The sequence below is a fragment of the Meriones unguiculatus genome, chromosome 4 (assembly GCF_030254825.1).
Source record: "Meriones unguiculatus strain TT.TT164.6M chromosome 4, Bangor_MerUng_6.1, whole genome shotgun sequence".
Classification (NCBI taxonomy): domain Eukaryota; kingdom Metazoa; phylum Chordata; class Mammalia; order Rodentia; family Muridae; genus Meriones; species Meriones unguiculatus.
The window spans coordinates 128,299,210-128,325,120 of NC_083352.1; the positions used below are offsets into that span (position 1 = coordinate 128,299,210).

The following is a 25,911-nucleotide window of genomic DNA, read 5'->3' on the forward strand; positions in this document are numbered from 1 at the left end:
TCCAGGAAGGGGCGGGGCCTACTGCAGCTCCGGCGCTATGTCATTTCCGCGCGCCAGGGGTCAGTTATTGAATTCGCGCTGCTAAATCCCGGCCAAGGCTGTGCAGACTGTCGCGCGGCTGCAGGATGAGCGAGGCAGACAGGCTGCGGCAACGTCGGCCCCTGCGGCCGCAGGTTGTCACAGATGATGGTCAGGCCCCGGAGGTCAAGGAGGGCAGGTAGGCCGAACGTGGGCTGGGATCATCCATCCCGTGGGCGAGAACCCTCTTCATTAACCCCACTTTGACCGAGGAACGGGCTTCGGCCCGACAGGACGCATCTGCGGGGCGAGGCCTCGCGCGCACCCGGGTTGTCCCCCTCTCCCCGGCAATGCTGAGGGCCTTTGCTATCCCTCCTTGCGACCCAGCCGCTGGAGCCATCGCCCTTTACCTTTCCTTACCCAACTTGTCTGCTGGGTCCTCTGATACTCCTGGGACAGCCACCTGGTCACCGTCCTGCCTGTGCCTTTCGCGTTCCCTGTTTTTCACCTACCTTGAAGAGAAGTCAGAAAAGATGCGGGGTCTCCTTCCTGCAAAGATTGCACCCTCTGCCTCCACGCACTGATGTGACATTGTTGGCAATGTTTTTCTGAGAAATCGGTCTCGCAGGTTCTTTTGGTTTTTTTGTTTGTTTGTTTTGTTTTTTGTTTTTCTTCTTCTGGTAGGGACAGTAGTTACTGACGATTAGTAAATCTCGAAAGTTTTTTTTTTTTCGGCCCCAGTCTTTCAGAATGCCCTATTAGCTAAAATCTGAAGCATGCCTCTAAAACCGTGCTATAAGACATTTAAAACTCACTTTCAACTTTGTGATGTGAATTTTACACTGTGAATTTCTAGATCAGCCTCAAAGTTGTGGACTTCACTTACATAAGGGAAATACTACTTTGGTCACCAGTAGTGTGGTGAGGGGTGTGGTACATACTGAGAGACAGGTTTTGCTTCTGATGATCAGTTTAGACTAATGATAATAAGGTAAACACACAAACATGCTTTGGCTTTGGAAATTAGAAAGCTAGCATGTGTCATGACCTGGGAGCCCAGCCATCCTAGGGTGCCTTGGGGTCTCATTTTCTAGGGCTCACCTTGCTAAATATGGGTAGATTAGGACAAATTGCTCACCCTGCCTGTTGTGGATATTTGGAATTAATTGCTAATGGCTTTATAATGGATAAGCAAAGAATGGCCAAGCCTGACTGCAGAAACTTAGGAGAACTAGGAAAAGGGATGGAACCTTTGAGCATTCTGAGAGGTGTAGTGTTTTGAAGTCTGGGGCACCTTAGGACCTTTGGTGGATTGCCCTAACATTTAGAACAGTTGCAGTGACACCACTGATTCCCAGGCAGAAGGTTCTCTATAGGATTTCTTCCTTAATGACTACAAATTAGATCCAAAATTGCCTCTTTCCACCTGATCGTTTCCAGGGCCTTACATTTGTGCTCACACTGTTTTGCTTTTGCCATTTGTTAATCATCTTAATATCTTTTATTTTTAGTGATCTGTAATGGTTGCTTTTAAAGTGAGTTCTTGTCACCCACCTTTCTATACTTACTATTATAATATTCCTGTTTGCCTTTTTCATCAGCAGTTCTCCTGAAATTTTTTTTAATATTGGAGTCATTTCTAGAAGTTTGTCTAATTATCTTCTTGATTACCATAAGGGTCTAGGATTGAATGTGAATCAGGAGAGCTTTGTGAAGAAATCTGAAAGTTGGCACCTCAAAGGTAGGACACTTAAGGTCCTGAGTTTGATCTTTACTGCAGGAAATAGAAAGAAAGAAAGGAATCTGAAGAAAGTATAAGCAAACAAAAAGACAGAATAAACTTTAGACTTGCTAAAACCTGCAAGCCTAACACAAAATCAAACTGACTTAAACCACAAACACACACACACACACACACACACACACACATTTAGGATTGATTGCACAGTTGAGTGTGAATTTTGTAGATAACAGCGGGGCTGTAATGTCAAAATCCTAGACATGCCTCAGGCTGGTGTGGTGGAAACCTTAATTATCAGACTAGAAGAAGGAAAACAGATTTTGATAGTAGAAGGGGCCTTAGCAGTACTTTGGAAAGTTGCTTGACTTGTAGGAAAAGCAGCATTCACTCTGTTTGACTGGCAAGGTCACTGAGGTCTCTGTGAGTGAGATGGTTTGAATGAAGTTACAGACTGTAAAGATGAGATGAAAGTAAATGAAGGCTGGAACTGGCAGCTGGACAGTGATTGAGAAGCATCTTTCAGAATTCGGCTTGGTCTTAAAGCTCCTGAATGGCTGAATGAGCTACACAGTGGAATTTGGTTGTTGAATCCTCTTATTCAGTGTGGGACACAGATGAATGGGACATTTAACATGCCACACTGCCTGTTAGAGTTACTGTTTGACATCAGTTTCCCAAATGCTTCAGGAACTTCATTGAAAGAGTAATCCTTACACTATGAGATTATCTTTTGAGATACCCTTCTGTCTAGGAAAAGAAGGATTTAGTTTTTAATGTATGTAACTGTTTAGGAGTGAAGGATACACTGAGAATTTAGCAGTGTTTTTAATAAGTTTCTGAAGTCTCTGTCAGGTCTAATTTCCATTTTCTAATTTAACATGGAGAATAAGAGAGTTAGGATTATAATGTTTATATCTCAGCACTGCCTGAGTATATCTTCAAGTGGGTCTTTTAACTTATTTTTTCTGTCATTGCTCAATTAAGACATTTAATATTTAATTTTTACCAGTTGGGCACACACCTTTAATCATGGCACTTGGGAGGTAGAGGCAGGTGAATCTCTTGAGTTCAAGGCCAGCCTGTTCTACAGCATGAGTTCTAAGACAGCCAAAGCTGTATAGAAAAACCCTGTTTCAAAAACAAACAAACAAACAAACAAACAAAAGAGAGACAGAGAAAAAAAAAGAAAAAAAGAGAACATTAACATTAATTTTTTACTTTTTTCAGAGGAAAAAATGATTTTAGGAGAAAAGAATGTGCAAAATGAGCAAATTCAAGGTTTAGTTCCTGTTAAAGACGAGACTGGTTGCTCTTTGGCCTTTGTGCTTCCTTGGCATCCAAAGTTGCTTCCACCCCATGGATTTGGAGCCTACAGATTGCTTTTTTTTTTTTTTTTTTTTCTTGCAGACTTCACAGTTTATTCTTAGAACTTTTTATCTGATTCAAAGCTCTGTGGTACTTGAAGGTTCTGTGGTCTGGTGTTCAAATACAGGGAGAATAACCTTCAAATTTGGCTAGTAAAATGGCAGAGGATGATTTTTTTAAGTAGTGCCTTTTGTCTACAAAGTTGTCAAAACAGGTTGCATCACTCAGACTGTGCCCTTTCCCATAGAGACTGTAGGCAATTCTGGGTGTTCACGTCCCCAAAGGAGCAAGCATTGCTCTAGGCACTTCTTAAGAGGTTTGGACAAACAAGTAGCTTGCTCAGGGTGCACCTGGAAAATAAGTTGTTGGTTGTGTGAGGATAGGCTGGGATAGTGAAAATAGAGATAAAGATGTTTGTTCTTGAAGCTAAAGTATGCAGATGCACAGTCTGAGGAAAGCCAACATAGAGAAAATATGGAGGGCTAGAAATGGATTGTGAATTCCCAGGATCAGTAGTGAGGTCAAAAGAGTTAACCTTAGGCTAAAATAAGTGTGTGCAGAATAAGGGTTCATGACCAGTTTGCCTCACTTATGTGACCAGCTCTTGCCTTCTTAAGTGCTTAGTAGTTATACCTGATTAGTGCCTGTGTCATTTTTATCACCATGGGAGATTTTTCTGGACAAGTTTTCATAGAACTTGACCAGTTGGGTATGGGGGCACATGCCCTTAATTCCAGCACTCAGGAGGCAGTTGTAGGTGAATCTCTGAGTTGAAGGCCAGTCTGTCTGGTCTATAAAAGTGAGTTTCAGGAGAAACAGGGCTACACAGAGAAATCCTGTTTTGAAAAAAAAACCCCAAATATAAAACAAACAAAAAAACATCACCACCACCAACAAAAAAAAACAAAAACTTGATGAGCAAAATTAAAATTACTAGTGGAAGCTGGATAATGAAGTCTGGGAGGAAGTTAGAGAAGATTAATGCACAGTTGTCCAGCTGTGCATCAGGAATTAGTGATGGGGACAGTGGGTTTCCAGGACCACTCTGGACGCATAGACCAGAAGACCCTCCAGGCATTAAGACTGTGGATATGCTGAGTATGGTGGCCCACGCCTTTACTCCCAGCACTTGGGAGTCAGAGGCAGGTAGATCTCTGTGCATCGGAGGCCAGCCTGCTCTACGTATTTTGACAGCCAGAGTTACATAATAAAGAAATCCTGTCTCAAAGCCCAAACCAAACCAAAACCAAGCAAACAAGTGACTAATCAGCCAACCAAAAGCTGTGAAGGTTGTTTTGATGGAGGAGGTTCAGTTGGGAGCATCTGGCAGGGGAGGCTTCTAAATTCTTTGATTCTATTAATTGTAAAAGATTAATAGTACTAGGTCCCAGCAAGTCCTGCCAAGGGCCCAGTGATGTCACTCAGTGGTACAGTGTTGCCGAATATGTAAGAGGCCAAGACCAAGGCAGGGAGAGGGTGCTTGCTTAGATGCTGACAATATGGGATACGTGGGACACCCATTGCATGTCATCTTTGGAATTCCAGCTACTTCTCCAGCTGTAAGCACTGTTGCATTGAGTCCTGGCTGAACTGATTTATGGACACAGTTGGACCTTATCCCATGGTGTGAAGAGGCAGTGACTCAAGTAGAGTGCCACATACTCTGAACCAGATGATCAAATTAAGAGTTTTAAATTGTAAGTTATGGGGGCTGGAAATGTAGCTCAATGGGATACTGCATTCTTAGCATGTACAAGACTCTGGGTTCCGTTCCCAATGCCCTTTGTCTCATGGAAGGAGCACTGTGAAAGGGGAGTTTGTGTGAGTCAGAGACAGATTAGGAGAATTTATTTTGCTAGACAGGAAAAAAAAAACTGGTTAGACTTTTGTGCTTCTATTGGTTAAGGACAACCCACAACCACAGGTTTGTGATTATATAACATGTTCCTCCATTGGTTCAGATAGGTACATGATTGCATAAGGACAGGAATATCCTGGTTGGACTGTATAATGTTTTCTGGGTGCTTTGGGTATGTTTGTCTGTCTGTGGGACTCCTGTTTTTGTTTTTTTTTGTTGTTGTTGTTTATTTTTTTATTAATTACAGTTTATTTAATTTGTATCCCACCTGTAGCTGCCTCCCTCCTCTCCTCCCAATTCTACTGTCCCTCCCTTTTCTCCCCTGTACCTCTCCCCAAGTCCACTGATAAGGGAGGTCTTCCTCCCCTTTCTTCTGATCCTAGTCTACCAGGTCTCATCAGGAGTGGCTGCATTGTCTTCCTCTGTGTCCTGGTAAGGCTGTTCTTCTCTCAGGGGGAGGTGATCAAAGAGCAGGCCAATCAGTTCATGTCAGAGACAGTCCCTGTTCCCATTACTAGGGAATCCACTTGGACACTGAACTGCCATGGGCTACATTCTTGCAGGGTTTCTAGGTTATTTCCATGAGTGGTCCTTGGCTGGAATATCAGTCTCAGAAAAGACCCCTGTGCCCAGATTTTTGGTTCTGTTGCTCTCATTGTGGAGCTCCTGTCCTCTCCAGGTCTTATTATTTCTCACTTTTTTCATAAGATTCCCTGCACTCTGCCCAAGTTTGGCTATGAGTCTCAGCATCTGCTTTGATACCCTGCAGGGTAGAGACTTTCAGAGGCCCACTGTGGCAGGCTCCTAATTTGTTCCGTTATCTCTTTCTTCTGATGTCCATCCTCTTTGTCTTTCTGGATGGGGATTGAGCATTAGCCAGAGTCCTTCTTGATTAGTTTCTTTAGGGTGTACAGATTTTAGTATGTTTGCCCTATATTGTTTGCCTAATATCCACTTATGAGTATATATCCTGTGTGTTTTTCTGCTTCTGGGATATGTCAGTCAGGATGATCTTTTCCAGTTACTACCATTTACCTGCAAATTTAATGATTTCCTTGTTTTTAATTGCTGAGTAGTATTCCCTTGTGTAAAAGTACCACAATTTCTGTATCCATTCCTCAACTGAGGGGCATCTGGGTTGTTTCCAGCTTCTGCTTATTACAAATAAAGCTGCTACAAACATGGTTTAGCAAATGTCCTTGTGTACTTGAGCATCTTTTGGATATATGTCTATGACTGGAATAGCTGGACCTTGAGGTAGCACTATTGCTAATTGTCAGAGAAAGCGCCAGACTGATTTCCAAAGTTGTTGTACAAGTTTACATTCCCACCAGCAGTGGAGGAGGGTTCCCCTTTCTCCACAGCCTCTCCAGCATGTGTTGTCACTTGAGTTTTTGATCTTAGCCATTCTGATGGGTGTAAGGTGAAATGTTTTGATTTGCATTTCCCTGATGACTAAGGACACTGAGCATTTCTTTAAGTGTTTCTCTGCCATTCAATATTCCTCTATTGAGAATTCTCTGTTTAGCTCTGTACCCCATTTTTTAAATTTGATTACTTGATTTTTTGCTGTTTAACTTCTTGAGTCCTTTATATATACTGAATATTATCCCTCTGTCAGATATAGGGTTGGTGAAGATCCTTTCCCAATCTGTAGGCAGTCATTTTGATTTGACGACAGTGTGCTTTGCTTTACAGAAGCTTTTCAGTTTCATGAGGTCCCATTTATTTATTATTGCTCTTAGAGCCTGTGCTTTTGGTGTTCTGTTCAGGAAGTTGTCTCCTGTGCCAATGAGTTCAAGGCTCTTCCCCACTTTTTCTTTTAACAGGTTTAGTGTGTCTGGTTTTATATTAAGTCTTTGATCCACTTGGACTTTAGTTCTGTGCAGGGTGATAAGTATGGATCTATTTACTTTTTACTACATGTAGACATCCAATTAGACCAGCACCATTTGTTGAAGATGCTATCTTTTTTCCACTGTATGGTTTTGGCATCTTTGTCAAAAATCAGCTGTCCATAAATGTGTGGGTTTATTTCAGGGTCTTCTATTTGATTCCATTGATCCATCAGTTGGTTTCTATGCCAGTACCATGCAGGTTTTACTATTGTTGCTCTATAGTACAGCTTGAGATCAGGGATGGCGATACCTCCAGAAGATCTTTTATTGTAGAGAATTGTTTTAGCAATTCTGGGCTTCTTGTTATTACATATGAGGTTGAGAATTTTTCTTTCAAGTTCTGCAAAGAATTGTGTTGGTAATTGCATTGAATCTGTAGATTGTTTTGGTAAGATGGCCATTTTTACTATGTTAATCCTGCCAAGCCATGAGCATGGGAGATCTTTCCATCTTCTCATATCTTCCTCTGTTTCTTTCTTCAAAGACTGGAAATTGTTTTCATATAAGTCTTTGACTTGTTTGGTTAGAGTCACCAAGGTATTTTATGTCCTTTGTAGGTATTGTGAAGGGTGTTGTTTCCCTAATTTCTTTCTCAGCCCTTTTTTTCTTTTGTATACAGGAGGGCTACTGAATTTTTTGAGTTAATTTTGCATCTGGCCACTTTGCTGAAGGTGTTTTTCAACTGTAAGAATTTCCTGGAAGAATTTTCAGGGTCACTCATTTATACTATCATATCATCTGCAAATATTGATACTTGGACTTTTTCTTTTCCAATTTGTATGCCCTTGATCACCTTTAATTGTCTTATTGTTCTAGCAAGGACTTCCAGAACTATGTTGAAGAGATATGGAGAGAGTGGGCAGCCTTGCTTTGTCCCTGATTTCAATGGGATTGCTTTAAGTTTCTCTCCATTTAGTTTGATGTTGGCTATAGGCTTGCTGTATATTGCCTTTGCTATGTTTAAATAATGTGCCTTGTATTTCTGATCTCTCTAAGACTTTAAACGTGAATGGATTTTGGAATTTGTCAAATGCTTTTTCAGTATCTAAGGAGATTATCATGTGGGGTTTTTTTTTCTTTCAGTTTGTTTATATGGTGGATCACATTGGTGGATATATTGAACCACCCCTGCATACCTGGGATGAAACCTACTTGGTCATAGTGTTCTTTGATGTGTTGTTGTATTTGGTTTGCAATTATTTTGTTGAATATTTTTGCATCGATGTTATAAGGGAGATTGGCCTGTAATTCTCTTTCTTTGTTGGGTCTTTGTGAGGTTTAGGTACCAAGGTGACTGTGGCTTCAGAGAATGAGTTTGGTAGTGTTCCTTCTGTTTCTATTTTGTGGAATAGTTTGACGAGAACTGGAGTTAGCTCTTCTTTGAAGGTCTGGCAGAATTCTGCACTGAAACCATCTGGTCTTGGGCTTTTTTTGGATGGGAGACTTTCGATGACCGCTTATATTTCCTTAGGGGATATAGGACTGTTTAATTGATTTACCTGGTCTTGATTCAGCTTTGGTAAGTGGAATCGATCAAGAAAATTGTCCATTTCATTTAGATTTTCAAATTTTGTGGCATACAGACTTTTGAAGTAAGTCCTAATGATTGTTTGGATTTCCTCAGTGTCTAGTTATGTCCCCCTTCTCATTTCTGATTTTGTTGCTTTGGATAGCGTCTCTCTGCCTTTTAGTTAGTTTGGCTAAGGGGTTGTGTATCTCGTTGATTTTCTCAATCAGCTCTTGGTTTCATTGATTCTTTGAATTATTTTATTTGTTTCTATTTTATTGATTTCATCCCTGAGCTTGATTATTTCTAGCCATCTACTCCTCTTTGGTGTGTCTGCTTCTTTTTTTCTCTAGGGCTTTTAGGTGAGCCATTTAGTTGCTTGAATGAGATATATACAGTGTTCTATCTGCATATATCCCTCCATGCCTGAAGAGGGCACAGGATCTCACTATTGATGCTTATGTGGTTGCTGGGAATTGAACTAAGGACCTCTGGAAGAACATCCTGTGCTCTTAACCTCTGAGTCATCTCTCCAGCCCCACCTGGTGTTAATTTAAAAGAGGTAAACCAGCAGGAGTTCCTCATTTCTGGCAGCCTTCCTTGAAAGGGCTGGGAAGGAAAGCCCTGAATGAGTGGACATGGGCATTTTGTCCAAATATAAAGGTCATGTTTCATGCTTTGAGAACTGGTTTTACACACAAGCTGCTTCTACAATGCAACACCTGTAACTCTGGGTTGGTGATGGAGTTGGCTCTTTGACTGAGATCTGTGGAGGACTTCAGAGAACTAGCATCAGCCATAGCCACATAAGTAGAGAAGTGTGGCCTGTTTAGTCCTCCAAAAAGGAGCAACATGGATCTCTGCAGGCTGACACCTCAGGAACCAAGAGATCTGGGTAGAATTGCTGGACAAGTGGCAGCTGCCAGCAAGAAGCATTAGAATGAAGGATTCTGGGTTAAAGTTGCCAAGTTGCAAGTCAGAGAGGGAGATTGGTTACTAAAGATCACATGTTGTATGGTTCTGTTGACATGATTCTTGAAGAGACATAGCACCATGACCTTTTACAGTGTTTTGTTACAATAACCTTGGGTCCAGACATCTTCCACTCTCTACCATTGCTAATGGTGACAGCAGACCAAGAGTCCTTTCTCCTCTACTGATGTTCTTCCAGTTTTGGCAGTGGGCATCGCCTGTTAAAACCAAAACCTTTCCCCAAATGCTTCCCTCAAATCTGTTCTGTTAAATATGACTCCTCATTTTTGTAAGTTTACATTTAAATGTTTTAGATAGAAAAGTTTGTATTAGCTCGCGATTTTAGTTTTTTAAATTTGCTCAAGTTAACCTTTTAAAAATTATTTGTGTGTGTGTATGTATGTGTGTGTGTGTAGATATAAATATGTAGGCATCCATGTACATGTAGGTTTTTAACCATGTAGGTTCTGAACTCAAATGATAACTTAGGTGAAGTCAGCCTTGGCAGCAATAGCCTTTATCCACTGTATTTCCACACCTCTTAAGTTAATCTTAATGTCAAGTGCTTAGGAAAATTCCAATGTCATTTATATAAGGAGACAATAATTCTATAAGGTTTAGCAAGAGACCAAAGGTTGTCACTGGTTTTTTTTTTTTTTTTTTTTTTTTTTTTAAACCAGATAAAAATGACAGTATGTGTGGGGTGTTCTAGTCACTGCTGTCTGTCGTTGTCTGGTGGAAGCTACTTGGATTCCAAAGGTAGCACTTAGATTGGTAAAGCTTTTTGAATTTTAACTGCAGACTCCATGTGAACTCCCCAGGAACATCTGCCAAATTCCACCAAAGGAAGAACAAGGATTTCCTTTGATTCCTAAAATGGGAAGGTGTAAATGTTTGGGGAATTAGGGACTCAGAGAGTTGGCATGGCTTCTGTTTCCTTCATGAAAATCTCAGTCCAGCCCCACCCCTCTTTGCCCACCTCTGTAAGTGAGTATGTGAATATGGCTGTCGCCTCTTTGCAAGTCTTTTCTCTCACCTTTTCTGAGGCAGAATTTTGGAATGTAGTCCTGACTAGTCCTCCGTCTTCAGACTTCTAGTGCTGGGTTACAGGTTTGTGAGCTATGCCTGGCCCTGCAATTATATTTTGAATTCATCAATTCTTTAAATTTTTCTTTGAAATTTGCTAGAAGAAAGAATATCTGGACTATAACTGAGCAGAGTATTTCACACAGCTGCAGGATTGTACACAAAGAAATAGTCATATCTGCCAAGATATACAAAATGCTAGAGTTTAACCTTGAACCACAACTGCGTGGGTAGAGAAACTGGGTGAGCCATTGTGCTTCAGAGCAGACCTCCAGAGCAGCCAGGTTTGTCGTGTGTGTGGCTGTGCTAACTGCCGTTCTGTTTTATTTCTGGCAGTTCCTTTAGTGGCAGAGTTTTCCGAATGACCTTCTTGATGCTGGCTGTTTCTCTTGTCGTTCCCTTGCTTGGAGCCATGATGCTGTTGGAGTCCCCCATAGATCCTCAGAGTCTCAGGTAAGTGTCCAGCAATCTTGGGAAGGGTTCCTCCACCAAGTGGGGCTGTGTGATAGAATCAGTGTGGTTTGGAACTTGGTTATAAGGAGGAGAGCCCTATTTCTGTTTCATGTTGGATTAGATATAACTCAGTATGTGTGAAATTGTCCCTGCCATTGTGACAGCAACCAGCTGTAAAAATCAGACTAAGAGAGGCTTAAGAGTTAGAAATAACTGACCTTAGTCCATTTGAAGTAGCAGAAGCACCCTGCAGTGATTTAAATCACCTTATGAGCATTTGTAAATAACTAGTTTTTAATATTTGTAATAGTAATATATAATTCTGTTAAGTTATAATTCACTAGTGGAGGTCTGTGAGGAATTAGTATATTGTAACTTGAAAAGAAAACCCCTTAACATGTAGTCATGTTTGTGATCTGCAGGGCAGAGTCAGGCTCTTATTGTTGTTTGCTGATATTGAACTTGGGCTTGTTTGAAAGAGCTGTGTGGTTTGGAGAGAGAAAAGAGAAAGAAGTAGGTTGAGATTTTCATGAAGGGTTTTTTTTCAACTCTCTGAGCCTCTAGTTTTTCAATCATTTTGCAGCCCCTACTTCTAGAAGTCAAAGGAAATTTTAGTTCTTCCATTTGTAATAACATTCCATGAGTAAATTTGACAAATTCACATAGGTAATTTACACAGTAAATTTGCAGTAGCACAACTTCACACCATCATGGCCACAGCCTTTTTTAGAGCCCTGGTTCTTCTTGGAGATAGTGGTGGGAGTGAAGCCGTCTGAAGTTTGTTTTAGATGAGTTAGTATTTCACAAAAAGCATTAAGGACTTCATACAACAGCTTTGTCTAGCTGTGAAGCAAAGATAAGCTATACAACTGAATAATGGATTGGTGTTTTGGATATAAAAATTAAGGTTTTATACTGGATTCAATTCACTAAGAACGTGTTTGGCATCTACCTCATGCCTAGTAACATCTGTATCCTTGTGTGGAAAACAATCTTTTTGTTCCTGTCTCAGTAGAAACTCAATTGCTTTTCCAGGCCCTGTGAGAGTGGCTTGGAAGCTGCTGAATAAAGATTCTTCAATTTGGCGTGCCACAGGTCTATGTCCTGAATGTGGACATTGGTGTGAGACAGACTCAGCACACTTAGAGTTGACAGAACTAGCAGAGGGGCTTAGTAAGCTGAATCTTAGAGGGAAGATCATGGGTGAAAAACTACTACAGCAACCAAAAGATAAATAATTAGACATAAACAGTACAGCTACAGAGTTAGCAAGGGTGAGTAAATATCACTGGCTTGAAGTTGTAGTGGGTGTCTGTGCCTGGTAAGGCCCCAAGACATTGACTGGGGCTTCCTGGTGGCTGTCCTCTGCTGCCAACTACCGCTGTAGGGCCTTTGCTTGCCTGCCCTTTGCATTTTGCATCCAAGTCTTCCTGTCCCTGCCTCCCATCCCCCAGCAACCCTTGAGACAAGGATTCTCTTTGTAGCCCAGGTTAGCCTCAAGTGTGAGGCAATTTTCCAGCTTTAGCCTCCTGAGTGCTGGGATGATAGGCATGAGCCACTTATGCCTGGGTCTACATTTTCTTATTTCCCTACTGAGATTGGACTCAGGCTCCTGTAGGCAGGGATAAGCACACCAGTACTTCTTGAGAACTTCCCAAGTGAAAGGACTTAAACCAAGGTTGAGCGTATCTGGCCTTGGGCTTATGCTCAAACGTGGTTTGCTTTGCACACTCAGTTTGGTGCTTGGACCTGTCAGGGTCAGAACTAAATTTTTTGGCCAAAGTAGGGCGACTACTTCCTGCCTCCATGTTGGGCACTGAAACTTCCTAGTTAAGCTGAAAGACTTTGCCCTTGTGGTGGGTAGAAAGCCACAATTGAGAGCCAGGGCAGAGGGTAGGAGAGAGAGTATTTTAATCCGAGTGTGGTGCTGACTCAGAAGTAGCAACAGGGAGTAAAGTGCATTGTTATGAACTGAGAGGTAGGCAGAGTAGAGAGCTTGTTATCCCCCACACTCTCAGCCACCCGCGAGTCCCCTTACCGCTCCTCCACTGGTGAGCAGGCCAGAAAACTGCCTTCCTGAATGGCAACATTGTGGAGAGGTTGGGAAATACTTCTCTTCCTCCTTAGTGGTGTGCTTTGGGAACTGCTTGTCTGCCATGCTGTTGGGATATATCTGAGGGAAGCAGGAAGGAATATCCGGGCTACACAGTATCCTTTCTGAGCCAGACAGACAATAAACATACCAGGGAAACAAGTCCATGAGTATGTGAGATGATAAGTGCAATGGAAAGATTACAGCAAGTATAGGGCCCAGGAAGGTGGCTTTTTTCTTTTCTTTTCTTTTTGGTTTTGTTTTTTGAGGCAAGGTTTCTCTACGTAGTCCTGGCTATTCTATAACTTGCTTTGTATACTAGGCTGGCCTTGAAGTCATAGAGATCTGCTTACCTCTGCCTCCCAAGTGCTGGGATTAAAGGTGTGTGCCACCACCACCTGGCTGAGGTGGCAAATTTTAAATTGTGTGCTCAGAATTGGCTTCACCAAGGAAGAAAGAGAAGCTGATGAGAGTTTTAGTGTTAAGGACCAAAGCTAGATGGTACTCAAGATCCTACAAAGTGGGGCTGGGATGGGGAATAGAAGAAACAACAGAGTGAAAGAGGTAACAGAACCAGACTGGGCAGTTCAGGGCCAGACAGGGCAGCATAAGAAGTCACTCCAAGGACTTTGGTTCTGAGTAAGATGGAGCATTTGCAGGCATCAGCAGACAGATGCTGTGATGTGAAGCAAGCTGCTTGCTTGAGAATAGACTGTAGAACTAGGGAAGCAGAGGAGAGAAGATACTATCAAGGTAGAGTGGCCAGAGGACCTGGGAGAAAGGCACAATCATGTGTCTTTAAGAGTGGCTTCAGTGGTAGCTGGGAGCTATGGCACTTTTGCCTGTGGATGGGAATAAGTTAGGAAAGTTGCTGCAATTACTCTGTGGGAGGGGAGGATGGTCTGGGGCTCAGCAGAGTATACCTGTGTGAGGTCATGAGCGTACCTGTGTGAGGTCATGAGCAGTGGATGCTGTTCCATGGCCTGCTGCTTTCATTACATCTGCGCATGAAGTGAGAAGGGGGTCAGCTGTGGAAGGTCAATAGAGCTCTCTCCATGTTAGGCAGACAGGACTATGTATAGGGCCTAGCTACAGAGCTGTCTGCATCAGAGATATGGGGGGAATCTAACTGTTTTAAGGCCCTGGATGGTGATAAGAACCTTGGGATGTCTGGGGTATGGAGCTATGCAATATTCATATTTTTGTAATTATTTCCTACTATAATCTTTCATCATATCCTTAAATTTCCCCCTTTACCTTATTTTTCTGGCATTCATGGATGTTTTGGGATTGTGTTCTGTGTGTCAGAATAGGGAGTTAAACATGCCCAGGTTAGGAAACATTTTTCTTTATGGATATTTTTAAAAAATTAATTATATATATCTATTAAAATTTATTCACTTTGTATCCCCACTGCAGCCCCCTCCTCTGTCTCTTCCCAGTCCCACCCACTCTCCCTCTTCTCCCTCTGCCCTTTCCCTAGTCCCTTGGGATTCCTCCCCTTCTAACTGACCCTAGCCTATTAGGTCTCATCAACACTGGCTTCATCATCTTCCTCTGTGGCCTGGCGAGGCTGTACCACCCAGGGAGAGGTGATCAAAGAGCTGGCTGCTTCAGAGACAGCCTCTGTACCCCTTACTAGAGAACTCATTTGGAAACTGAGAAGCCAGTGGGCCTCCTTTGAACAGGGGGTCTAGGTCCTCTCCATGCATAGTCCTTGGTTAGAGTATCAGTCCCTGTAGGCCCCCTTGGGCGCAGACATTTTGGCTCTGTTTTTCTTCTTGTGGAGTTCCTGACCGCTTCAGGTCTTTCTATCTCCCTCTTCTTCCATAACGATTCCAGCACAGCTATACCACTCATAGGCATATATCCAAAAGATGTTCCACCATTCAATAAGGACATTTGCTCAGCCTTGTTCATAGCAGCTTTATTTGTAATAGCCAGAATCTGGAAACAAATTAGATGTCCTTCAACCAAGGAATGGATACAGAAAGTGTGGTACAGTCTTCATGGATATTTTTATACACAAATTCCTGCAATTGTATTGTTTTACAGCTTCAAAGAACCCCCTTTTATGCTTGGTGTTTTGAAACCAAATACGAAGTTGCGAGAAGCAGAAAGGTTATTTGAAAACCAACTTAGTGGACCGGAGTCCCTAGTAAATATTGGGGGTAAGTAAACCAGGGGACCTGTAGAGTACACATGGCTGATTTTCGGGCTGCTGTTGCTCAGAGTGGGTGGCTTTTGTGGGAGCAGCTGTAGTGGTCAGCTGTGAAATCTCAAGGGTGCAGCTTTCTTTTCTCTGATACACATTCTGTTTGTTGTTATTTGCTTTGTCTTTCAAGATATGGTTTCTCTGAGTAGTCTTAGCTGTTTTGGAACTCTGTAGACCAGGCTTCGATCTCAGATCTGGCTGCCTGTGCCTCCTGAGTGCTAGGATTAAAGTTGTACACTACCATGCCCAGCTAGAGGGTGTGATTTTGAGTTAATTTCTACAGAACATGTGTGTGTGTGTGTGTGTGTGTGTGTGTGTGTCTGTTTTGTGCTCAGTATTATGAGGAGGCAAAAGGCGAATGCTGCCACTGACTTTGAGTTCATTTATTTATTTAGGTAGGTGTTACTTGATAGCACAGTGGTTCTTTGCTCACTTTGTCTTTGTTTTGCATAGGTTTTATTTTGAAGTGAAGAGGAGTGGTTCTCAGTATTTTCACTGAACCCATTCATCTCAGGATGGGTTTTCTGAGAACAAGAATTAGGCCTGATGTAAATGTGTTTCGTTCTAACAACCAGGCAGTAGACATTTTTGTCCATCAGGATGAGAATTAAGCTTAGTATTAAAAGGCCACAGTTAATGAGATGAGCAAACTTGGACTGGTGTGAGGATCTCTGAGTAGCAGCTTTGTAATGCTGCAGCCCTGAGTCTATTACATTACCTGGGCAGTGACTACGGACATTGTGTGCTCTGCACCTATGTTTTGTTCCTCAGCTGGCCAGGGCCACTCTTGTCCTGCACCAAAAGGCCGCTCATTTCTGCAGTTGTTGTTTTGTTACATGGCTTGTGAAGTAAACATTTTTTTTTCTTCAGTAAGAGTAAATACTTTAGGCTGGAGAGATGGCTCAGCGGTTAAGAGCACTGGATGCTCTTCCAAGGACCCAGGTTCAAATCCCAGCACCCACATGTCAGTTCACAACTGTTTGTGATTTCAGTTCCAGGGGATCTGACAACCTCAGACAGACAGACATGGAAGCAAAACATCAATGTAAATTAAAAAAAAAAAAAAAGGTAAACACTTCAGGTAGAGCTTCTGTTTCTCTTAAAAGATCTTTGCATTTATTAGTAAGTTTCATCAGTTCTGGTGACAAGCCAAGCACTGTTGTTTCCTCTGGAACTTGTATGTGTTGGTTGGTGGCTTTTGGCGCCTTCGTGAGTGCACCTGTTCTGCTGTCTCTCTTTCTTCATATTGAGAGCCGTGTGCTAGGCGACGTTTCTGGTGTGGACCCAAGCGTACCTCTCTGCTTCTGTCTTGTGGACCTGGGGCACAAGTTGGTACCCAGACACCTGCTGCTGCAGCTTTGTTTGGTGGGTATCCTGGGGGAGACTGGCAGGTACTGCCTGCCTAGGGACAGGTGTTAGAGGAGAGCAGCCACCAATTAGCATGGTTTATTTCATCTGTTTTTGAGTGAACCATTTTAAAAAATGTTTTTCAGCAATTATGCTATTTCACTAAGATGGACACTTTGTAGCAGCAGCAGTGCAGAGATTTGTTCTAGACAGTGAATTTTGGATGGTTCACAAAAAGGAGTTCATGATGAACTGTGAGGGTTTGTTTAACCTGAAAGTTTATAAAACCTACTTTGTTTATTCTCTGTCAAAAATGCTCAAAATCGTTTCAGTTTTGTATATTTATTCTTTGATAATTTCAAACACATATATTTTGGATATTTTTTCCCCTCACCCTCTTTTACTCCCTCTAAATACCTTGTTTTCCTAGTAAGTCATCTATTTTCACTTCTTTCTGTTTGCATACACACACACACACGCACAAACACATGTATATGCATTTTTAAATGGCTCACTGAGCTTAAGTAGGATTGCTTGCAAGAATATAGGTGGGGGTTATTTACTTGAGCATGGACAGCATAACAGGTGATGTTACTGAAGAAAACCACTCCCCTCTCTCAGCAACTGCTAATTGCAGTATCTCCTCAGGGAGTTACTCATGAATCCCTCCCTAGTCCATGGTGAAATGTTGACAGGTCCTTTCTTGTGCAGGTAGCTATAGCTTCTGAGTTGATGAATGCAACAGTCATGTTGCATGCACAAGACAGCATTTCACAGCATTCTTCTCATCCTGTGGCTCTTACATTTTTTTCTGTCCCCTCTTCTGGGATGTTTCCTGAGCCTTGGAGGGAGTAATATGTATGTCTCCTCAGCAGTCACTTACCTTCAGTAATCTGACCAGTTGAGACCAAGCTTTGACCAAGGCTGATGGCAGTACTCATCTAAGTGTACAAACATATGTATTGAGAAAGCAGTTTAGCACCATTTCTATTTAGCAAAACAGCAGTAGGTTTACTTCTAGGAACTATGAATAACTCCTCAGTCTTGGGCTTTTGACCAGAGCAAACCATTTTTAAGATCTGTTTTAGACTTACAATAATGGAATGAAAAGTAGAGATTTTTATCAGAATGGGTGTTGGGTTCAGCACACAGGTTTAGCCCTCTCCACTGTTATTATCTCCAACCAGAGTTGGGCTATTATACCCACTGTCTGTTTAATTAGAGGTCATGCTTGGCATTGTATACTTTGTGGACTTGGACAAATTTGTAATGCCAGCATAGAGGATATTTTCACTGTCCTAAAATTGACCCGTATTCTCCTTCCCTTTTAAACTCTTGGCTACTAATGACTTAAATTTCTTCATTGTTTGCCCTTTTCAGAATGTTGTAGCATTAGAATCATACAGTCTTTTCAGGCTGCCTCTTGCATCTGTATTTGTGAGATACTAGTGTGTAGTTTCTCTTACTGTCTTCATTAGGGTAATACAGAAGTAATTTGTAGAATGAGTTAAAAAGTGTTATTTTGGCTTCTGTCTTCTGAAGCAAATTTTAGAGATTTGGCTGTAATTTTTTAAGGTAGAATTTATCAGTGAGCCAGCTCATTGGGGACTGATGCTTTCTGACTTGCAATATTGTTAATTATTTATTCAGTTTCTCAAACATACATAAGTCTGTTCATATTGTCTATTTCTCCTCGTACAGCTTTGGCCAGTTGAATCCTTCAAGGAACTCCAGAGTCAGCCCCCATAGTTTTGATACCTTGAATTCTTTTGGAGATAGGATTTTTCTGTGTAGCCATGGCAGTCCTGGAATTTGCTCTGTAGACTAAGCTGGCCTGGAGCTCAAAGAGATATGTTTGCCTTTGCCTCTTTAGTGCTAGGACCAAAGGTGTGCACCACCCCTACCCCACCCCCTGGCTTGTTACTTTAAATTTAAGGATTTAAAATTTTCCTATACATCATTTTTCTATCATCTTCAGAATTGCTGTTTTCATTTGGCTGTTAAAATATAACCAGGCGACTCCCTTTTAGAAGAGACAGTATGGTCGTATCTCCTAGGTCAACCCTTAAATGCTCTTTTCCCTTTTTGTTTTCTTAAACAGATGTGATGTTTACTGGCACAGCAGATGGCCGAGTTGTAAAACTTGAAAATGGGGAAATAGAGACCATCGCCCGGTTTGGTTCAGGCCCTTGCAGTAAGTTGGTGACAGTCATTCAGAAAGCTGTTCCTTTTCCCTGTTCCTGTCACTTTCACTGTTGGAGAACTGTTGACCATTTGGCAGACAGGACATACTGTTTTTTTTTTTTTTTTTTTTCAGGAGGTAATCTGGTCTTGGAGTACCCAGTGGACCCCATGGTAGTTACTCTGATATCCTAGCTTTCCAGTTGGCAGTGGTACTGTACTTCCTGGTGCCACATCCTCTCCCTCATCATCCCACTTAGCCTCTGGTTGCCTTGTGGGAACTTCAGCTTTAATGGCTGGGGGTGTGGATGGTGCTTTGGATAAAGGCAGAGGCTTTGTGACTGTCTTGGGGGCTTACATGTAACTGCTTTGTAGCTCCTCAGGGATTTCGGTAGTATACTCAGGCCTGTGTACCTTTAAATCATTCAGATTTTGGAAGCATGAGTAGAAGAATCTTACTGTTTAAAAAGTGACCCATAGGATTCTTACCATTTTTTTAATTAATTAACTTACTGTAAATTTTTATTTATTTATTTTTTGTGATATTCTGGGTGGAATTTAGGACCTCCTGATTACCAGGCAACTGTTCTACCACTAGGCTACACAGCCTACTTATCAGTTTTGATAGGTGAGATGTTTTATAAAAATGATGCATTTTCATTTCAAAATAGAAACAACGTAAGTAAACAAAACCGAAATAAAAATCACTAGTGTCTTCTTTGCTGTGACTGCTGACATTTTCATGAGTACCTGTTCAGGCAGCTTTGCATCCACAGGCTCCCATGCTCATACTTTATATTTGCTTCTTTAGTCTGTCCTTTCCACTGCACACAGTGACACCTGCACTCAGGCGTTACATTGAGCACTGGATAGTGGGCACCCCTTGTGGTGCAGAAGCACTTGCAGTAAGCACCCCATAGTGAGCACATTCTGTGAGTATATGCTGTGGTAGCACCTATATAGAGTAAGCACCTTTGTGGAGCTCCTTGCAGTGAGCCTCTGCAGAGGCAGGTCTGGTTCTAACACTGTGGTCTTTTTGCTCTGTTTAGCATGGTGTCTGTATAGGGAGGTATGGAAGAGATACTTGGACACTGAAGAGGGCACAGGTAGAATCTTGGAGCAGCCGCCGATTCCTGTCGTTTATCTTCCTAGAAACCCGAGATGATGAACCTACTTGTGGGAGACCCCTGGGCATCCGGGCAGGGCCCAATGGGACTCTTTTTGTGGTTGATGCATACAAGGGACTGTTCGAAGTAAATCCCCAGAAACGTATGTTACAACTTGTTTCTTTGATGTTTTTAGCTCTTTCAAACAGTATACATAATAAAGCAGATTTAATTAGATTGTTAATTGTAATCTTCAGGCAACTGCAATATTTTCTTACTAAATAATACCACAAATATTGCCTGCAGATACTGGCTTGTGTTGGCTACCAGAGAGCTCCCTTTCTGGACCTGTCTTGGTTCCTTCCTAATTTTTCTCTGTATCTGTGTTTTAGCCACTGGCTCTTGGGAGGGTTGTGCTGTAAACATTTACTCCTTATCCTTCTGTATGAGGATCTTTTTCCCCCTTACAGTTCCTTTTGTCTCCTGTGACTGGTATTAACAGAACTAGTATTATAGTATGTACTGTGTGCTCTCTCCGTGGAGGGCACAGCATGGAGGATCTATTCATGGGGCTAGACCATGGCCATTGCAGACTGGCCCTTGCTCTCTGGTGATTGTGACTGGGGAGATTACTCAGCCTCTCTATTTCTGTTTTCCATATAGTAGGGAAGGTTAATAATGGACCTTCCCTATGGATTCTTGCACGGGGTTAAATAATAGGGTATATAAGAAGCTTGGCACTCAATATATGTCCTTCCTGTTATTTGAATTTTGAGCTGGAGGTCTCATTGTATTGTCCAAGCTGGCCTCCAGTTGCTGAGTCAAGCCATCCTCTATCTGCTATCTCTCATACCTAGGACTGCAGTGTTTCCCTCATTCCTGGCTAGTTTTAAAAACTCACTATTGTTGTTTAATGTAAAAGCAGTTAAATGGAATACTTGATTTTTTTTTCTCTCAAGGTAACAGCTAGCCCTAGATCTTTATATTGTTCTTAATAGTTGTTGTTGTGTTGTGTTTTTTTTTAAGTTTGTTGATCTCAATTAAAGACTGTGTTCTTAGGATGGTTTCTGCCTTTATTAAAGTTTAGTTGAAAAAGCAAACAAACAAGATTATCACCTAACAGTTGATAGCTAGAGGATAGAAAAGCTTATTTTAGTTTTTTCTCTTGACATCAGTATTGATTAACATTGTGAAATTATAAAGAAACAAGTTCCTAATGTGACAGCAAATCTTTTTGACTTTTTTTGTTTGTTTGTTAACTTCAGGTTCAGTGAAATTGCTGCTGTCCTCTGAGACTCCCATTGAGGGCAAGAAAATGTCCTTTGTGAATGATCTCACTGTCACTCGGGATGGGAGAAAAATTTATTTCACGGATTCTAGCAGCAAGTGGCAGAGGCGGGACTACCTGCTCCTGGTGATGGAGGGCACTGATGATGGGCGGCAAGTGTTTCCTTTCAGGCCTTACCTCAATTAGGGGGTTAGCTGCAGATAATAGCAGCAGACCTTGTATTTGCAGGAAGCTGTAGTAAGGTCTCAGCACAGTGTGTCTAGGAATAAGACCATAGTGGCTCTGGAGTCACATGATGGCTCAGGATGGTCATAAGATGAAGTTTATCCGGCTGGTGGGGTGTGTGTGTGTGTGTGTGATTGATTCTAGACAGAGTGGCAGGCCTAGGTTTCCGGTCATGCCTCTAAAGGCTGGTGTGCTGGCCCTCATTGTGTTGACCTAGTTTTCTGGTCAGCAAGGGAGATACTGGATCTGCTGTGAACTGGGAGGCCCCTTGCTAGCCAGCCTGGGTCCAGGTCCACACAGATCCCTGACATCAGGTTTATTTTTTTTACTCCGTTGGGAGGCCGATTCACTTTCCCTTTCCCCAAGCCCACAGGAGATCATGGGCTCTTGTGACTTCTGTGTTTTCCTTTCACAGCCTATTGGAGTATGATACTGCGACAAAAGAAGTGAAGGTTTTGCTGGACGAGTTACGGTTCCCTAATGGAGTTCAGCTTTCTCCCGAGGAAGACTTTGTCCTGGTGGCAGAGACAACCATGGCCAGGATACGAAGGTGTGTATGTGGTATGAGCAGAGTTATCAGTTCTTACCCAGAGCTTGCCATGGACTGTGGTAGAAATGAGGTGAACGGCAGTCTGAGATGCTCCATGCCTCCTCTCTGTGTGATGATGAGAAAGTTGAAGGTAGACTGCACTTCTTTCTTAGGTCTCAGTCTTTGAGAGTCACAGTCCAGAGTGTGTCACGATTTCATGCCCTCTGCATAGCCTGCAGTCTGTTTCCCTGTAAGGTGGCCTTTGGTTTCTCCTGCCTCTGTTGTCCTCAGGATGTCTTTCAGCTCTGCTTGCGTTCACGACAGACACATGTTGAGTATTTTCCATACATATTTGAACTAAGACAAAGTTTTGTGCTTGGCTAAGGATTTTTCCTTAAATTTTGTTTTCTACTTCTCATTTCCTGCTTGGGCATGTTTTCAGAGTCTATGTGTCTGGCCTGATGAAAGGAGGGGCAGATATATTCGTGGAGAACATGCCTGGATTTCCTGACAATATCCGGCCCAGCAGCTCCGGCGGGTACTGGGTTGCTGCTTCGACCATTCGTGCTAATCCTGGGTTTTCCATGTTGGATTTCTTATCTGAGAAGCCCTTTATTAAAAGAATGATTTTTAAGGTAATTATGAAAACTAATTCCAAAGAGCAAGATGGAAATGAATCTCATGGTCTGTTTCCATTGGCCTAAATAGCTCTCAAACTTCCAGTTATAGTTAGAATATTTGGTACCTGTCATTCCTGCTTTTAAGCACATTTGTGTGTTCATGCACATTTGTGTGTGCATGTGTGTAAAGGATAGATGGCAACCATAGTGGTGAGTTCTCTGGAGCCAAATATCATGTTTTGTGAAACAGGGTCTCTTCTCTGTGGTTCATTAGGTAGGCAGGGGTGGCAGCCTTTGGGTCTCAGGGATCTGCCTGTTTCCATGTCCCCAGCACTAGGCGTGTGCTGCCACTTTTGGCTTTTTACCTGGGTGCTTGCATGGTAAGTACTTTACTGACAAAAGGTAGAATTATAAACTGATTTTATTCTTTAGTCTAAAGTAGAAATTGAAACATTTGAGCCCCCATCCTCTGTTCCTCTTGTTTTCCTTGCTCCTGAGTGTTTTTGTCATTTTGCTTTCCTGACTTCAGAAGCCATCCCCTACCAGTTAGTCCTGCTGCTGTCTGTCTGCAGTGGCTATTTCAGCCTGCTTTTGTGCTCCTACATACCCAATGAGTCTCATGACTTTCTTTGACTTCCTGGATCTTATGAGCCTCCCTCCCCTCTCCAGGAGGAAATGTTTCAATTCTAAAGAAATGGCTGCACAACACCCATACTGCGTTTTTTTCGTGCTCTGATGTTGGCCATTTCTCTGCGGAGTGCTTGGGCTTCTGGTTGCTAAGTGTTCATCCTTTTGGTCAGCACTGTTCATAGGTTCCTCAGGGGCAAAGCTAAGAAATGCAAGCACATGCTTACAACTATATTTATTTATTTATTATACGTATTTAAATTAAAAAGCCATAGTTAGCTTATGCAGATTACCTCTAGTGTAACTTGAACCCTGTGGGCTTTATTCTAGTTTTCTTAGTTCCCTTCATCTTTGTACCTTCCTTTGTCTAACAGTGAGACGCCTGGATCCCCTTATCCTGCATCTATATTCTTTCTCTTCCTTCCTTCCTTCCTTCTTTCCTCCCTTCCTCCCTCCCTCCCCTTTTTATTGAGACGGGATTTTACTGATTGCCTAGATTTGACTAGAATTCACTTTCTACCAGCCTTTGCCTCTCAAGTGCTGGTATTACAGGTGTGTGTCACCACACATAGGAATGTTCCTCCATGTATAACTAGGCTAGAGCCACTGCCCCAATATGAGGAGTCTTTGGTCTGCTTCTAAACTCTACACAGGGTTGCTCCTTTCCAGTGTCTTTTTTTCATTGCCACGAATTCTGTCTCTTCATGGGATACCTCTGCTTAAACTCTTTATGAGCCTCACAGGGCTACAGCTCTTTGTAGCTGTGCCAGAGGTGCCCAGCACAGTATTCTGTGCAAGGGCATGCCCACAGGGACTGCAGACCAAGCTTCAAGGAAGATGGCAAAATGGGCTTGTTTAGAGATGATAGCAATAGGATGGACTTGCTGATTTAACCTTACTAGTCCCTTTGTGAGTGTGAAAGGCTTTTTAAACTCCATTAAATAGCTTTACACTCTTGCACACTCTGGGTATTTTAAACCCAATTAGAGTACTTGTGGCTTACTTTGGTTAAGTTGTATTAGTTTTGACCCAGTGTTCTATTGGGCAAAGATGGTACTCAGCTTGACATTGGTGCCATGATCTCTTGGAATGTGTCTTGCATTTTCCTTTGATTAGGTAAGACATTGCTAATCCCTGTGCAGGCTTGGCCTTCTTGGTCTGATCTGCATTGGAATGGGGAGCATGATTCTGCTCTTGCCCTATGGTACCTCCCTGCTCCCAGGAGGCTGTCCAACTCTTAGATGGTGTTAAGTTATGTGATCAGTTTGCTTGCAGTCAGAAGGTAAGCTCTCCTCCCTGATACTTCCCTTCCAGCTGTTCAGTCAGGAGACAGTGATGAAGTTTGTGCCGCGGTATAGCCTGGTCCTGGAAGTCAGTGACAGTGGTGCCTTCCGGAGAAGCCTTCATGATCCTGATGGACTGGTGGTCACCTATGTGAGTGAGGCACATGAACATGATGGACACCTGTACCTGGGCTCCTTCAGATCTCCCTTCATCTGCAGACTCAGCCTCCAGTCTATTTAGCCAGTACCGCAGCTGCCCCCACTGCATGCTGGGAATCATCACACTCAGCCATCATAGGTCTGGAAGGAGCCATGGACGTAACTCTGTCCTTGTGTTCCTGTTAGTTCTTGGAAATGTGGGAGTAGCTGCTGCAACCTGGAGAAGGTATGGGCCCCAAGAGGTGCCTCTCACCTGGACTTGATGTTATTTATACTGTATCTGCTATAGGGAAGACAATTCATGGAAAGCCATTTTCTGTTAAAAATTATGCTAAATACAAGAATTCTCTAGGAGTTGGAAAATTTCATACACTTGTCACAGGGCTCAGGGTTTGCTATTAGAGCAGGAGATTAGCTGTAGATTAGCTGTGCAGGGACATTTCTGTTGCCGTTGGCTCTGACTGCCACCTTCAATGTCTTCATTCTAAAGTGGGGTCATGCTATTGGGGGTGGGGTGGAAGTGCCATTATGGGTGTGTTCAGGCTGCTGAAACTCGTTCTCAGTGGCCATGTGAGATACGTGAGAATACCTGGACTCCTGGCATTCTTCCATAGCAAAGGAGTGCCCTCTTACCCTCTACAAGCCTCTTTTCATGCCAGAGGGTTTTCAAGATTTCCATTTCAGTGGCCAAGAGGATTTCACTGGCTTCTTTCTGTGACTACCTCCTCCACTGGAATTGGGTGACCCAGTGAGTCTGTACCTGCACAGGGGTGCTTTAGAAATGTCCTCTTTATGGCTTGATTCCTTACCTTTAGACCTCCAGATGTAAGTAACAACCTGTTGATGTAATGTGTGCTAATGTAATAAGCTCAGAGTTGCTTATTTCTTGGCAGGTATGTTTATACACTGGTCTAATTTTGATAATAATAAAAAAGAGTATTAAGCATACTTTTCTAGTGGTTGCTTCTTTTGATGAAATGGCCCGGGAATTTCTTCTGTATTTTAATTATTGTATTTTTCTGTTTTAATTACTTAACAGTGTCAGTATGAAAACTCTTTTGCTAAGCGTATTGTTTCAGGGCAAAACAGCCATCCAGTTTGCTTAGAAGTGAAGCTAGGGGACTTGTCAGGGCACCCAGGGTCCTCAAGTGCCATTGCCCCATTTTGATTCATCCCAGGTACGTTTTGTTGGCCTTTTCTGCTGTTTGTATCTTCTGCTGTTTGTGTCTGTTTCTTTTCTCCTTGGGTGTGAGAATGCTGAAAAGATTGTGTCTCTGGAAGTGTTTGAAATAACTTGACAGAAACAGCAGTTTGAATAGTTAATGATAGAAAATGGAGTCA

The 25,911-nt window shown here is 42.4% G+C and overlaps 1 protein-coding gene across 3 annotated transcripts; it reads left to right on the forward strand.

The window, feature by feature from the left end:
- The first annotated feature begins 38 nt into the window (after positions 1–38).
- Positions 39–25,518, forward strand: Apmap (adipocyte plasma membrane associated protein). 3 transcript variants are annotated; one of them, XM_060383116.1, is made up of 10 exons: positions 46–217; positions 10,782–10,898; positions 15,046–15,161; positions 18,654–18,746; positions 18,870–18,907; positions 19,783–20,002; positions 21,105–21,279; positions 21,768–21,902; positions 22,324–22,516; positions 24,443–25,518. In XM_060383116.1, exons 1-10 carry the CDS (start codon positions 126–128, stop codon positions 24,650–24,652), a joined length of 1,389 nt encoding a protein of 462 aa, XP_060239099.1. In that variant the 5' UTR covers positions 46–125; the 3' UTR covers positions 24,653–25,518. The 3 variants fall into 3 exon arrangements, with proteins under 3 accessions (XP_021517731.1, XP_060239099.1, XP_060239100.1); XM_060383117.1 differs by lacking the exon at positions 46–217 and adding an exon at positions 4,676–4,821; XM_021662056.2 differs by lacking the exon at positions 18,870–18,907 and having other exon boundaries at positions 39–217; positions 19,886–20,002.
- Positions 25,519–25,911: the final 393 nt, after the last annotated feature.

Excerpts from the sequence above, each read along its gene's own strand:
- Apmap (XM_060383116.1), top strand. The coding sequence starts at position 126 with ATGAGCGAGGCAGACAGGCTGCGGCAACGTCGGCCCCTGCGGCCGCAG. Across the intron at positions 15,162-18,653 it reads GTCCCTAGTAAATATTGGGG|ATGTGATGTTTACTGGCACA; the intron begins GTAAGTAAACCA and ends TTTCTTAAACAG. Across the intron at positions 21,903-22,323 it reads ACCATGGCCAGGATACGAAG|AGTCTATGTGTCTGGCCTGA; the intron begins GTGTGTATGTGG and ends GCATGTTTTCAG.